Source organism: Nuphar pumila, chromosome 6, assembly GCF_984573655.1.
Source record: "Nuphar pumila chromosome 6, dmNupPumi1.hap1.1, whole genome shotgun sequence".
NCBI classification, from domain to species: Eukaryota; Viridiplantae; Streptophyta; class Magnoliopsida; order Nymphaeales; family Nymphaeaceae; genus Nuphar; species Nuphar pumila.
The window spans coordinates 9,436,724-9,452,067 of record NC_143254.1 but is presented as its reverse complement, the minus strand read 5'-3'; the positions used below and the strand labels follow the sequence as shown (position 1 = coordinate 9,452,067).

The 15,344-nt window shown below is 38.6% G+C and overlaps 1 protein-coding gene across 4 annotated transcripts; it reads right to left on the bottom strand.

The window, feature by feature from the left end:
• Positions 1-598: 598 nt before the first annotated feature.
• Positions 599-14,570, bottom strand: LOC149833885 (ABC transporter E family member 2-like). Of its 4 annotated transcripts, XR_016432483.1 has the most exons (13): positions 14,356-14,564; positions 12,426-12,511; positions 12,134-12,231; positions 11,939-12,056; positions 11,756-11,845; positions 8,720-9,024; positions 8,407-8,602; positions 8,138-8,323; positions 7,720-7,989; positions 1,315-1,560; positions 1,070-1,236; positions 893-983; positions 599-813 (listed from the first exon to the last, which is right to left on the bottom strand). XR_016432483.1 is itself a non-coding variant. In XM_090009884.1 (12 exons), the coding sequence occupies exons 1-11, from the start codon at positions 14,456-14,458 to the stop codon at positions 1,117-1,119; spliced, it is 1,818 nt and encodes a 605-aa protein (XP_089866010.1). In that variant the 5' UTR covers positions 14,459-14,562; the 3' UTR covers positions 599-813; positions 1,070-1,116. The 4 variants fall into 4 exon arrangements, 1 of the variants encoding a protein (XP_089866010.1); XR_016432485.1 differs by lacking the exon at positions 12,134-12,231 and having other exon boundaries at positions 11,939-12,069; positions 14,356-14,512; XM_090009884.1 differs by lacking the exon at positions 893-983 and having other exon boundaries at positions 14,356-14,562.
• Positions 14,571-15,344: the final 774 nt, after the last annotated feature.

The window sequence follows — 15,344 nt, the reverse complement described above, 5'->3', positions numbered from 1 at the left end:
TCCTTCACTCTCTGCCCCCTCCTTTGAGACTCTCTCTCTCTCTCTGGAATGAAAAGAGCAGGGTATTCTTTCTACCACAATTTATGCACCTTCCAGACATTCCATTCAGTTCAGTAAGTGACTGCCTCAGCTGTTGGATGAGGCTTGCTTGGTTTTGCTTCGGTTGTAGGGATGGAATTGTTTGTTCAGGTTGAGGTTGGGTTTAGTTGTTTCAGTTCAGGGTTCATCTCCAAGGAAGCCAAGTCTTGCATTGGTGCTTTTTGTGGAATACTATGGGTGATTGGAGGATAGGTTGATGTTTTTATGCCAAGATGGATGATGGGTTTCGTTTATTTTATCCTGTCCTTATATTCTTCCTATGGTTCAGAGCTTGTAACCCAAATTTTGAATTTCGGCAATTCCTGCCCACTGGTTTGTTCTGTTTTTTTTTTTAATTAGTTGGGGGCATTTCTTCTTATTTGTTTCCCTCAATTCTGTTATTGTTGAAGTGATGCTCTCTGCCATTGCTTTTCCATTTGAGAATTGCGGGTTTGGTAGCTGAATTAAAACCACCACACACACACACACACACGAAACAGAAAAAGGCAAAAGAACGAGGTATAAAGGCTCGGAGCAAAATAATTTTGGAGCAGGATACATGATTCTCACATGAAGATTTCAATAATTTCAACTCATTGGACAACCAAAACTCGTGGTTTGCCCCTGCACTCAGGCACAGGACAAGCATCTAGAGAACACCTAAACAAATGCCTTCAAAAGTGTACATAATGGCGAAGAAATTTTCAACTGAACATCCTTCAAGATCTCGCCTATCTGCATGCAAAAAACAAAAGTTAAAATAATTGCTACGCTAATTTTGTTAAGAAAATTAATCAAGTGCCATAAATTTGACCTCTTTGCCAAGCGGCCTGCATAACCATCAAGTACGCAGAATACGTACTTGAACAAAGTCTACAATCAGCAGACAATTCGCGATTAAAGTCCTGATGAACACACCACACCAAAGCTGAATGGAAAAAGTTTCAAGACACTGTACAGGAGAAGGAAGCAACCAAAGTGACAAACTTACCACATAATCACCTGCAGAAATTTACCAGACCAATGCCAGAAGCTGCTTCAATCATCAAGGTAGTAATAGGAACCAGCAAACTTCTGTTCCCTGTCTTTGGTAGAATCTAGTTTGTTTATGCGGGGCCTATAGTTGGTTGGATCGCGCCTAAACGTAATGTCCAGATGCTGCACAATTTTTTCATAGAATGACAAACCACCTCATACTAAACCCTTCACAAGTAAACAAGAGACTGATTTACCTACCGACAAGAAGAGATTCATCCCTGTCAACAAGGACTGGGGAGAATTGGAAACACAATCCATGGATGGTGTTCCTTCATAGACGATCACTCTGTCTGCAAGGTATGTTGCCATTATGAAGTCATGCTCAACGACAAAAGCAGTCTTCTTGGCATGAAGGATGAATCTCTTTATGACTTTTGAAGCCACTATACGCTGCTCTGAGTCCAGATATGCACTTGGCTCGTCAATCAGATAGATATCCGCAGGCTGCATGTGATTAAGAGCTATTTAATAAAGCAGCACATGGAAAATAGTAGTGACATTGAGCAATTCACAGAAACAATGAACCAATAACTGATCTACAGGAAGCTTCCCATGTTTAAAGAGAGAAAAAATGTTCAGTTGATGTCTCTAGAGCATAACCATATGGTAAATACACATTTATGCAAGTACAAGCATTACTGTCTACATAACCATGTCTGCCTTTTGGTTCCAAAGTGCAACCTTTTACTATTCATCAATAGAAAACAATAATGCCCACAAAAAAAACAAAGCCCCCCCCCCCCCCTAAGCCAACAAGGCTCGTATGGCAGCACCAAAAGAAACAGCATGGAAATATAGAATCCTAGGCTCACAATTTTTTCTGTACTTGACCTATTTATTATTTTTAATGAATAGAATTGCACATAATAGGGAAAGGATATGAAAGCAATAAACTCATATCTGCCTAACTGCAACAGACTCTGCTAGTACCCGAACTCGCATAGAGAACAATCCTACAAATTTCGGCGAGTTGGACATGAGGCACAACTCCAGAGAGAGAAGCGCGCACCACGAGCAGGAGGGGCATGCAACGTTGAGGGAGAGAGAGAGAGTCGTCTCTCCTGGTCGGCTACACAGTGAAACATGAGGTGGATGAAGGGTCGACGGTCAATGACGGGCATAGAAGAGAGGTGAGGGAGAAATACCTTCCCTCAGAGAACAAGAACACAATTCTCACCCTAGAGAGAACAAAGCTTAGAAACATTTCTAAATAAACTTCATTATTAAATACTTAAGCTAAGTACATCTATTTATAGATTAATAAGAGGGCACTTAGTTGTTAGCCAATCCTCCTCTTTTCCAATCTTGTTCCACCTTGTGGGTCATGGGTCCACAATATGGAACTGGATCTCGAGCTACTCTATAAACTGAATAGACCAAGCAGGATCAATCCAAAAATGTGTATTGAAGCCATAAACATTCTTTCTGATCCAACTGAAGCCATGTAAGAGGCTTCCAAAGTAAAAAGTCAAACGGATTTGGAGTGACTGGTTGAGACAAATTATAAATCAATTTTGAAGGAACTTGATTTGGTCTAGATAAGTTGAAAGTATGGAGCACATTTGGGTTGGATAATATGGGTTTAAGAAGGATTTGAATTTGGTCTGAAAATTGGGCATGGGGAGGTTTTGGGATTGGATTTAACAATCTCGGGTTTAGATCAATTTTAAGGTTTTCAGGGATAAGAATATGAGGATCCACGGTGGGTTTTGGAGGGCTCAATATAGGAGACTTATATTCAAGACATGAGTTTAGATCAAAATCTTCTTGAATTGGATTTAGGTCTTAAGAAAGGTCTTGTTACCGACAAGGTCATATCAACACTCATTCTGCCTACAACTAAATTGAGCTATTGATGCATTTCAATGCACCTACAACGGGCATTGGGGGGTTGTGCTTCATCCATGCCTTCTTCAAAGAATGACGCTAGATTCAAATCATGGAGAACTAGATCCATTCTCTGACAATCTTCACATGGTCCCGTCCAGATTCATTCTTTTCCTTTGCTCTGCGGATTCGCGTAGCTCCTCCACCATATCCCATAAGGCATCGTCTATCTTGCACAACAATGAATCCATCTTGATTGCACCCTCCAAGTCAAGTGTTGTTTGCCTTCAGGACATAATGTTGATGGTCCGAAGTTCGGGTGGTGCAGAGGTGTAGGCTAAGATTTAAGGGAGGCTTTGGGTTTGATCGTCTGGTTTGGGGTATTATGAATGTAAAATTATTTTTTAGATAATTTTCAAGGTTTTTAAAGATTGGGATTAATTTATTTTTGTGTTACGTCATGACGTTACAAGTTTAGTCAGTTTTCTGGGTTCTAACAGGTTCCAAAGATCATACCAGAACTCAGCGAACCGAATGGATTTTTGAGATTTTTAAATTGGGTTTGAAAGCTAAGAGATATACGTTCTTAGGTTAACAATTTAAGGATTTATGGATCTATGATCAGGCCTAGGAAATTTTTTGAAGTTTAAAACGTTAAGTTGTCAAGATCCAAACGTTGTATCTGACAGGTTTCGATAAAACGACGATATCTATAGATCGAGATATGATTTTTTCGATCTGAAAATTGGGTTAGGTTCAGGATAGTTAGGGCTAACTACGGTGGTTTTAGGGGATTTTTCTGGGACTGTAAGAGGGTCAGAATGATTTTTGAAAATTCGGACTGAGATACAGGCCTGTATTGATCCTTCCCAAAGACATGCAAAAATTTGGCTTGATTTTTGAAAGTTGGGTCAGGTCACCAAAGGTCGGGGTTCTGAAAGTACCGATCCTTCCCAAAAATAATTTGAAAGTACGCAAATCAAAAAACATGATGTCGATATGAATTCATTAGAATGATCAGAGGAGAGATCTTGGGGTGATGCACATCGCCGTTAATTGTTGTTGGATCTATTGTGCGGAGTTGTGAAAGGCTTGGGCCCTTGCTGCCGAAGGTCCTTCTGGTTGGTTGATCGGCATGGTTCTCGAGAACGGTGGTCTGATACCACTTGTTAGGACCCAAACTCCCACGGAGAATGATCCTAAGGATTTCGGCAAGTTGGACGTGAGGCACGACTCCAAAGAGAGGATGCACCACGAGTAGGAAGGGCGGAAAACATTGAGAGAGAGAGACATCTCTTCTGGTCGGCTACACAGGGAAGCGTGAGGTGGACGGGGGGGGGGGGTGTTCAACGGCAAGGGAGGGAGAAAATCCGAATCGATGACGGGCATAGAAGAGATACAAGGGAGAAATACGTTTCCTCGTAGAACAAGAACATGAACCAATAACGAAGCTTAAAGAAATCTCTGAGTAAACTTCATTATTAAATACTTAAGCTAAGTACATTTCTTTATAGATTTACAAAAAGGCAAAAGGGTAAAAATACACAGTTTTCAGCCTAAAGAGGACTCTGAGGGGCTGTTAAAATATATATATCTTCTAATGCGTATGTAAACTGAAATATCCCTTAGGGGCATTTCAGTAATTTCACCTTGTGACAGGTGACGGTCCACCGGGGACTGACAACCTCTTATTTTTATTTCTTTTTATTTTTTGTTCTTGTAATTAATATTTTTATTTCTTTTTATTTTTTGTTCTTGTAATTAATGCTGGACAGCATTGGGTGCAGACCAACTAGCTGTTAAGGCCAGCCCCTTGGTACATGGAGTGCCTGTTTAAAGGCACTCCTTCCCCTTGTAAATTAATGCTTGTTGCCAAGCATAGTTGATTAAACATTGTTATTTTTTATGTGTTGCCCTCTTTTGAGAGTTTGTGAGATTAGCCCTTAGTGATTCTTTGTATTTGGCCCATTAGTGGCTCTTGTGCTTGTGAGTGTGCACCCTTGTAGCCACTTCATGGCATTGTATTTGTGCACTTGTTGTTTCGTTACAGGGGCATCACGCCAGAGTCCCAGCCTGCATAGGACTCCAGCTAGGCAGGTCCTGGCTGGAGCGAATCTGGTTGGTCGGACTCGAAGCAGGAAAGGGTCCGTAACACTCTTAACCGGTATCCCTTGGCAAACAAAATTTGCATTTTTGCACCATTAGATGTCTCGCTTCCTTGAAGCACTACCATGCAATGATAAATAGGTCTAATAACATGCTCCCACACCAACTTGAGGCCATCAAGGGGCATTCAAGCCTTGTTCACAAGGAGCAAAATGGTAGAAAATAAAGTTGTCCCATTCTATCACCTAACAGACCTCCGAAGTCGAGCCTCTAGGGATTACAGTTCACGCCTATGTCACATGGGTGCGGGTGCGACACGGGTGCGGCGCAATTTCAAAAATTTTGGACACGGGGACTCGGCTATATATATATTAAAAAAAAATAAAAATATATATATATAAGACTCGGTCAAAGTTGTGCCCATTAGGGGACAGGTGATGAGTTGTGAAGGCATTCTGTACACTTTCTTCATACAGGAATAATTCACTTTTGGGCACTTTCTTCATACACTGTAATAATTCACTTTCTTCATACAGGAAAAAACCACAAAAACTTGAGTTGTGCCCATTCTGTACTTAAAACTTGAAAGTGTACAGGTTTTTTAGTTGTGATGGGTTTTTTTCCTTACAGCTGTAGCCCAGAAAATTTAAAAAAAAAATTCAAAAAAAAAAAAATTCAAAAAATGGACCAAAATGACCCTGGGTGCGTTGACCACACCCAGGGTCGGGTTGACCGAGTCCGAGCCGCACCCGTGTCCGCACCCGTGTCGGTGCGTGTCGACGCAGGTGCGGCGACCTTGGAGCCGAGTCCGTGTGACATAGGTTCACGCTCTATCCTAAAATGCTAAAATCAACTCAAAGCAAGTAAACAGGTGCTTAGACTATATGTGAGACAAAATTCCACCATAAAATTCAGGGCAGAAAATAGAAACACTATGGAGGATCCTAAGCAACTCGTGCTTCACCACTAGGGTGAAAAGCAACACCCAGGACTCCCCACAAAAGTTAATCTTTCTCAAACAAAGAGAACTACACAGCTTTTGAAGATAAAGAACAAAGTACAAGGAGGGTAGCAGATCACCTATGCAAGAAACAGGAGGGTGTTACATCTGCTCAAACACAAATGGAAAGATTGTCGTCAAAGGATTGCTTAAAGCATCACCATCATGAGTTTGTCTATCAGGGGCACTTTGGTTGGATGCATTATTTTACTTTGGGTATGCTTAAACAACTTTTTTTCATCTCACCATAATGCTAATGCTAATGCTAATGCTAATGCTACTAGTAGTAGTTGTAAGAGTAATGGCACTGGCATTCCTAATTCCTGATACCAAGGTTTTTAAAGGCGTGAGACATAATGAGATGTTCTTGAAAAATATGAATGAGATGTAAGCCTTGAGGCATAAGTCTCTCTCTCTCTCTCTCTCTCTCTCTCTCTCTCTCTCTCTCTCTCTCTCTCTCTCTCTCTCTCTGTATATATATATATATAGTAATTAAAAAACATGATTGATCTATCCCAAGGACATTCTAGGTCCTGTCCAATAGATAGTAACAATGTTCTAGGCACTTGGTATTGGACTACATATTTATACCTGTGGCATCTTAACATGAAAAAACCTAGTTGCCTGAGAACTGACATTAGTCTAGCTTCTTAACTATCTTGGACTTGAAGATTGCTTTTCTACCAGCTTCATATGGAGCAGGTAGTCACCGAAGAACATTTAGAGGCATTTAGAGGATTGCAGTGTAGCATACAGATCATCAGGTGAAATTTGGCTACGGCTTAATTTTCAATTCCATCATGCTTCTGCTGTGTTGATTTGTGATTGAGCAAAAGCATAGATTAAAAAGTACCTTTCTAAGATTAAAAAGCAATAGATTAAACAAACAAAATATTATATTAAAATATATAAGAATAAAAATTCTAAAGGAAAAATTACCTTTAGTTAAAGAATTAATTCTTTAGTGAAAATCATCATCCTCTTTTGCTTCTTTTTGTCATCTTCTGTAGCCAACAGGAACCATGGTCTTTCATGTTCTTTTACCATCTTACCATATTTTTCAGACAAACCTTAATATACAGGTATGTCCAAAACATATCACATTTGTCATGCTATTTGCCTTTTTTAACAATGAAATAGGTGAGATTTTTATGGTTTTCTTGGGCTTCAATGCCAATTGAGGCGAAAGCTAGCCATATAGTAATGCAACATAAATCATGATGCATAAAGGACCATGACTCTATGCTTCAAAAAGGAACTCTATGAGAGGCCCAAGCCTCTCATAGAGGCTTAAACTCTTTGGAAAAGAAGAGGGGACCTCACTTACTACTAAAGTGGCCCAGGCCTCTAAAACTTGTCTAGGCAAGAGGTGTCAAAGCTGTAAGATTTTATCACCTTTAAAATAGAGACTGCTACTACTACTGCGGCTGCTACAACAACAAGTGAAAGTATATTGAAATTGCAGTCATTTGGATAACCAGATGTAATACATACTTTATTGTACACAACCAACATGTAGAGATAAATTATCAAACACAAAATCTGAAAACCCAGAAAGGTGTTAGCTCTTCCTTTCTTTCTTTTTTTTCTTAATCTTTTGCAGAAACATGAAGAAAAGGGTAAAGAGAAAATACACAACTATGCAATATCACATGAAGAAGAAAACATACCTTGCCAAGGCATAGACATAATGCTACTCTCTGCAACTCTCCACCAGAAAGATTAATAACTTCTTGATCCATTAATTGCTCTATTTGGAGTGGCTTCATGACATCCGACACGAACTGGGGGTGCATATAAGAATCCCGAATCTTTTGATGCAGCAAGTGCCTGACAGTTGATTGGAATTTTGGGCTTATTTTCTGTGGTTTGTATGAAACATTGAATTCAGGTAGTTCGGAGTCTGAGCCCTCCACCGTATCAGGTTTCAGGAGACCAGCCTGCAGTGGATACCAAGTACAGGCATGAGAACATCAGTGCATTTCCAAAATAAGCTGAAGAAGCATCACAGAACAAATTTATGGAGACGAATCTACCATAGAAATAGAATTTTCTGAAAAAGGTTGTTCAATCAGAAAGAATCTATACCAGCATTCGGATGAATGTTGTCTTTCCAGTCCCATTTTCCCCCAGCATTACAATGATCTGGGAATCAGTAAATTCACCTTCAATAACTCGAAGTTTAAAATTTCCCTGAGTTTTAGTCATGGTTGGGTATTTGTATCTGGCATATGTTTGGAGCTCCTCTGTGCTTTCCTGTGGTGTCTCTGCAACCTGTTACAACACATGCATGTTATAATAACAACCAATGATCAAAGAAAAAATATAGTCCATAGTTGTATAAATTGACTAATTACCTTGAATGTAAGGGATTCATCTCGAAATCGAAGGTTCTCAGTTGGAACAAATCCTGATAAGAATATGTTAATACCTTCTCTGACAGAGAATGGAAGTGTTACAACCCCATATGCTCCGGGCTTCCCATAGAGACAGCAAATGAAGTCTGATAAATAATCTAGGACACTAAGGTCATGTTCAACCACAATCACATAGCTGAAAGAGGAAACACATGAAAGTGTCATATTCCACTCAACAACTTCATCCCCAATTAAACTTATAACAGAAAGAAAACTCAAGTGTTGATGAGAATTGGTTGGAAGAAAGAAATACCTGTTAGGCCTAAGCAATGACCGAACTACTTGTGCAGCTTTCAACCTTTGTTTCACATCAAGATAACTTGAAGGCTCATCAAACATATATATTTCTGCACTCTGAACTGCAACTACTGCAATAGCAAAGCGCTGGAGCTCTCCACCAGATAAATCCCCAACATTTCGGTCAATAACCTGATTCAACTCAAGTTTTTCACAAAGCTCAGCCTTCATCTGCTTTTCGTCTTTTTGATCAAGCACCTGGCCAACATTCCCTTGGACTGCTTTTGGTATGTGATCAACATATTGTGGTTTGATGATTGCCTATTTAATGTAAGAGGAGTCAATAACAGGAAAATTATTACAAATCCTAAAGCAAAGTTACTAGTTTGGCAATGAAGAGGCAGACACACCACGAAGTCATACTATTCATAACAACCAAAACAAATGTGAAGCAAGAAGAAGAATCTATAGGAACAAGATATGCTTAAATTATGTATGAACTAGAGTACACACACAAATAAAACAGCTAACACATGGTCCACAAACAGAGAGCATATTGTAATCCGTATAACTATATACTGTAATGAATTAAATAACGGGGGGAGGATCATTATACCCTAAGGATGAATGAAGTCAACAAGGTTAACTTGCCAAGATTAGAATAAACAATACACAGCTGCTACATTCCTGAGGTATATCAGATCCTAAAGGGTTGCATTGCCAATATCCCTTGTTCTACTACTTCACATATTCAATTGCTGCTCCTGCAAGCCCTGATACCACTCTGCTGCTAGACCTCGCATCATGTCTGTCAGTTGCTTGCATCATCTGTAGTTTGTGCCCCCTCAATTGGTTCCATAATTGCTCCCTATGCTCTACATAGCGCAGGACAAACTCCCAAAAGCACACACACGACCCAGACCCAACCGCCTCATACTCTTGATCAAAAGACCTACCAACTTTCATTGTTAAATATCCTGGCAGGGACTGGTACAGGAAATAATCTGGTGGCTTGGGGTGTCATGCCAATGGAGGTGGTTAAATAGGTGCTGGGATCAAACTATGCACATTATCACCTGAAAATTTTGGGTCATTCATAGCAGGATATGCCATGAAGGGTTGGCCTTCCATCAGCAAAATTAAGAATGAAATCTGGAAAACCTGCATAGAGAATTACATGAAGGGCAATGAAGACCCCCTACATGCTGTCTACAGCTGGATAAGGTATGGTATTGTTCCTGGCCTTTGGCACCTGCACAGGAACACAGTCATGGACATCAAGTTACTGTGGTAGCCTCTGAAATAAGAATCCAAGAAGGTGCCTACCATGTAGCAGGTGTGTTTCATGCAACACTGGATCACATTGCACTGGAGATTCCCTGTTTTTGATAATTTATTTCATATGGTGACTCTTGGCCATGAGCCCATACTTGTAGATTCTAATAACAAAAAGTGGGACAACTGGATGAGGGTAGTAGAAGGTCGTCATAACCTGGAATTCGAGCCATTCTCACCTATCAACCATGCTGATCATGTGCGCCTTTAATTGGTGTTACCCAGATCCTTCAGTTTGTCTACTGTTCACATCGTGAAGGATGGAAAGCACTCAATGTGGAAAGACAAACCTACTAACTGGAATGTAAAGGAAGAGACAACCCTCATGTACTATAATTATGCAACAGAGGGGGCCTTAACCTCCCAGATTTTTTCATCACCAAAAAAATGAAAAAGAAAAAACTCTCATTATGGTGGCAAATGAACTAGTATTTTTTTCCATTACCTCCTCATTGTTTATTCACAAGGTTGATGGTGTAACCATAAATGTGCTAAAGGATTACTCCATTATCATTAAAGTTAATACATCCAGCAATTCAGTGTATCCTGACTTCATTAGCTATCTATAATCTCACAGCAATATCACCATTCTTATTTATGGCAAATCGACAATTAATTGGTGAATATTACCAAAGGGTATGAAGCTGGAAAACTGACCTTCTGAGATATCTACAACAGGAGATCTTTCTCTCATTTTCCATGTAACACCAACAGAAAAGTTCTTAATCATAGGGCCTAGTTCCCAGGTCTATGTTCTTTGGTCATGCAAATCAAAAAGTTCTTGGGAATATCAAACATTTGCTGTAAGTAATTCACTTGAAGAGTTAACAAGTAACCATCACTACAAGGCTTTTTTTTCCTTCCTCAAACTTCGTTATGTAATTGCTGATATCATGAGATCCAAAACCAACAAAAAAATATGGCAAGAAATACATTAGTTTGGGGATCAAGCACAAGCAACCTCTGGGCCTAGGACAATCTGGGCCTGACCAGCCTAAGTAAGAGGATGAGGATCCTGGATTGTCCGTGGAGGCCCAGGCTGAGCCTATCATCTAAGCTCTCTGTACTTGTCCAATTAAAGATTTGTCAGGTCATGTTTGGACCTTGATCCAATGCAGACCAGGAATACGGTCCTCTTGACTGAAAATGACATGCACATTCAGAAGAAATAAGGTCAATCCAGGTCATCGTCCTACACATTGATCACCCTTCAAGAGATAGATTTTGACGTGGTGTACCTCACATGAACGATAAGCATCTAAAGCTCATGCATATGCTCACACATCAAAAGTATATGAACCATGCACCACAAGCATGAAATGAAGCATGAGATCTGCTGGCCCATGTAAAAGTCCACGTGCATCAGAACTTGTGACAATAAAACAGAAACACAAACAGAACATCAGTTTCCTTGTTTCCCTTTTAACATCCCCAATTCCAAGATTTTAACCCTTGAATGTCAGCTGAACCACATCTAGAGATAACTATAATATAAAGCACCTACTATCAAGAGGCTTGCTAGATAAACTAGAAAACATATTTTTCAATAAATGTTCCCATAAACTGCTCAAAAGATTCTTCAACTACAGAGTCACAATGCTTATTTTTATAGATAAAATTTCAGGAAGGTAATGCCAACAGGTTCATATGCAGATGACTAGAAATCATCAGAAGATAGTGATAACCACCAGAAATATAACAGTCAAAAGTACGGCACCTTGAGATTGTCTTCCAGAATGCGGGTAAAATAATTCTGAAGTTCTGAGCCTCTGAAATAAGTTAAAATTTCCTGCCAATCAGGTGGATTCTGCAGAGAAATCAAATTCACTTGTCACAATTAATTTTCCAAACTAAAGCACTGGATTCTCCTTTTCTTTTTCTTTAAAGCACAAAGCATTACATTAAAACGGCCCAAGTTAGGCTTCAGTTTTCCAGCTAACACTTTGAGAGCAGTTGATTTTCCAATGCCATTTGTTCCAACCAATCCGAGAACCTGTCCAGGTCTAGGAACCGGCAACCTGCATATTTTGACTGTTACAATTCATGTTATCAAAGCAATAAGTGACACAATGAGAAGCAAAATTGACATAAAAACCTGTGCAGCTTAAAGGTGTTTGCCCCATATCGATGTGTTGTGTCTTTATCCAAATCTTTAGGAAGGTTGATGATTTGAATGGCCTCAAATGGGCATTTCTTGATTCAATGGAGGAAAAGAAAAAAGAGAGAAAGAAATTAGTTTAGGGTAGCCTATAAGTCTAATTATCCATATCTTTTGGGCATTTATTCATTCGTTGGAGGAAAAAAATAAATCAGTTTAAAATAGCTAGTAAGTCTAGCAATATGAGTTGGAGAATCATCAAACAAGGTTGATAAACAAGCATACACACCTTGACACAAATACCACATCCAATGCACAACTCCTCAGATATGAATGCAATTTTAGAGGCTGGAGTGACCTCAATGCACAATTTTCCTGAAAAGAAGCAGCAAAAAATGTTTACCACTACATGATACAGAAAAACTACCAAAAACTGAAGAAGCATAAGAATAAGCAGAATTACATAAGCAGGAGATACTAACAACAACAGAAAGCAACAAGTCCACCATTGAAAACTCTATGATGTTAAAAGAAAACAGGTCGTATGCTCCAGACCCACCAATAATAATTAACCAAATATAGAATCCAATACATGTTCCGAGAAAGCCAACTAGATACTCAAGCAACATATAAGCTTCATGAATAATCTCAAACAGAAGCAAGTGGTGCCATGAATATCAATTAGTTGCTTTATATTCTTTGACCTACAACCCAAATAATCCAAATACAGATGCCTATGTGAGATACATCACAACACTAAGAACATGGTCAACAACAGACTTGATGCAGAATGGATCATGGTCACCAATATTCATCTCAGTAAAATATCAGTGATGATCATGATACTACAGGATCTTCTATAAATATAAGAAATATCATGGTGTTTTTTTAATGAAAGCTTTTTAAACACAGGAAAATTGAATAGTACAAAAATATCTAAATTGTAAATAACTAAGGAAAAATAAAACATTGTGATATTACAATAACGATATTGTGAACATATCATGATATTGCTGCGGTAATTTTAATTTTCTGGAATATTTTAAAAAGTCCACAAAACTTTACCTCTTAAAATGTTTTCACATTTCATTGTGAAATTATCATGATGTTTTCAAAATATCAGCAATATAGGTGATTATGTGTTTGATCAAAGTAGGAACTAATCTGGCCCACCAAGCACGATCCTCCAAACAGAGTGAAATCAAGTTTCCACTCCCCTTGTACTGGTTAAGCATTCCCTGGGTAAATGACATTCTATCTGCTCAGCATCTGTACACACACCCATCTTCCTTGCACCAAGCTTGAACAAATTTACCGGTTCTCTTTCCAAGTCCAAACTAAAAGTTAACACCAATATTTGGTTTGACCTCTCTGGTTACTACCAAACATCCCTCATTTGCTATATATCAGATTACAGATCCATTGATGAATTAATAAAGAAAAGAATGACGATGATAGCAACATTAATAACAAAAGCAACGAAGGCACCAACGGCAGCAACAACAATAAGTATAACAATGAAGATGATGATGATAATGAGCTTCAATCAAAGCCAGCTTCCTTCCTTCAGCGCATAATCACCCCTCCCTATTTTTCATTTTTCAGTTGATTTCCTCCAAATTATTCCTGTAATTTATTGGATTCTATATTTGGTTTCACGTCAGGCACTAATGCCAAAGACTAGCCCCCGTTCACATTGCTTCCTCTTCATTCGAGAAATCCTCTTACTTGTGTCTCACGAATTCCTAAACCTTTGGTTTCTATCATACAAATCCGTAAACATCTGTAAGACAACATTAGATTTTCTCTCTCAAAAAAAGGCAACACCAGATTTTGATTCATAACTGAGAAATTCATCTTTCGGGAGAAATGAACTCAATTAAACAAACAAAACCCTAATTCATGGTGATTCCTACAAAGACGATATTTAACTATAGCCTATGGAGCTATAGCAAGACCGAGCCAAACCAGCACGATCAAGAGAGGAAAATTTTCCTTTTTAATGCGTCAAGCTTGATCTATATAACAAATTAGCTGAAAATATCATCGATTCGATCAACAAAAACATAACTTTTCCGCAGAACTCATACAAAATCAACCAAACAGCCCGAAAATTACAAGGTGTTTCGTCTCTAGCGCATCCAATCCAAAAGCAAAAAGCAAAAAACGAAAATTCCCTCAAAATCCGTCAAAAATGAAGAGAAAATGAAAATTCGAACCAGTTTTTACGACGGGACAACTCTTTTTGCACTCTTGCCGGCACTTCTTCGGCTTGCACCGATCCGAGCTCACGATCGCGATTCGAGTCAGCCTATCCGTCATCGCCCTTCCTTCCTCTCCCTTCTCCCTCTGTATAAGACTAAACCCTAGCGCCAGAGAAGAAGGAACTCGAGAGAGAGAAACCCTAGCTTGCTCTGTTCAAGCGAGAGCTGTAACAAAAGGGAAGGAATGGAAAAAGGCAAAGAATATTATAATCGGAATTTAGTGAGAAGCGGTTCCTGGGAAGACTTTATTTGCAAAAAGACGGTGCGCGTTACCTCATAATCGGATCGGAGACGGACCAGATCATGGTTGATTGGCATCCGAATCCGAATCCGAATCCGAATCTAGACAGTGAATTTCGAGTCCGAATCTGAATCATAAATAGATTCAACTAACAAGTAGCAGGGTGACACACAAGGGGAAGGGGTAGCCGTATATTAGGTATAATTATACGTCGACAATAATCCCAAATATTATTTTCGGGTTTGGATCATGAAAGAATCAAATATGTATTTGGATTGGGTATATACGGGGTTAATCTACCGTTTAACGAGTTATGTTTAATATTAGATGAATTTAACTTTATATAAATAACTAAAACACTCTTAAAATAATGATACTTTTTAAAATGCAAGGTTACCTTTCTAATCTATACATGCCTTTTGAACTTGAAGGGAATTCCAACACTTTTAAACAATATATATAACTATGAAGTTATAAAAGTTACCTTTTTGACCTCACATCATTTTTGCATTTAAAAAATATCATTTTTAAGAGTATTCTAATTATTTTTATATAACTTAATTGGTTTAATGATACATTAACCTATATATATAGATGGTTAATTTAACATTAAACTAATTATATTTAACATTAGATGGATTCAACTTTGTTAAAATGATTATAATATTTTTATATAAATAATATTTTTGAAAAATGCATGATT

What these genes read in the sequence shown, in the direction of transcription:
- LOC149833885 (XM_090009884.1), bottom strand. Translation starts at nt 14,458, where the DNA reads ATGACGGATAGGCTGACTCGAATCGCGATCGTGAGCTCGGATCGGTGC. An exon ending in GATGTGGTATTTGTGTCAAG is followed by an intron (nt 12,232 to 12,425) that starts GTGTGTATGCTT and finishes CATTGAATCAAG; the next exon opens with AAATGCCCATTTGAGGCCAT. An exon ending in TATGTCTATGCCTTGGCAAG is followed by an intron (nt 1,561 to 7,719) that starts GTATGTTTTCTT and finishes AATCACATGCAG; the next exon opens with CCTGCGGATATCTATCTGAT.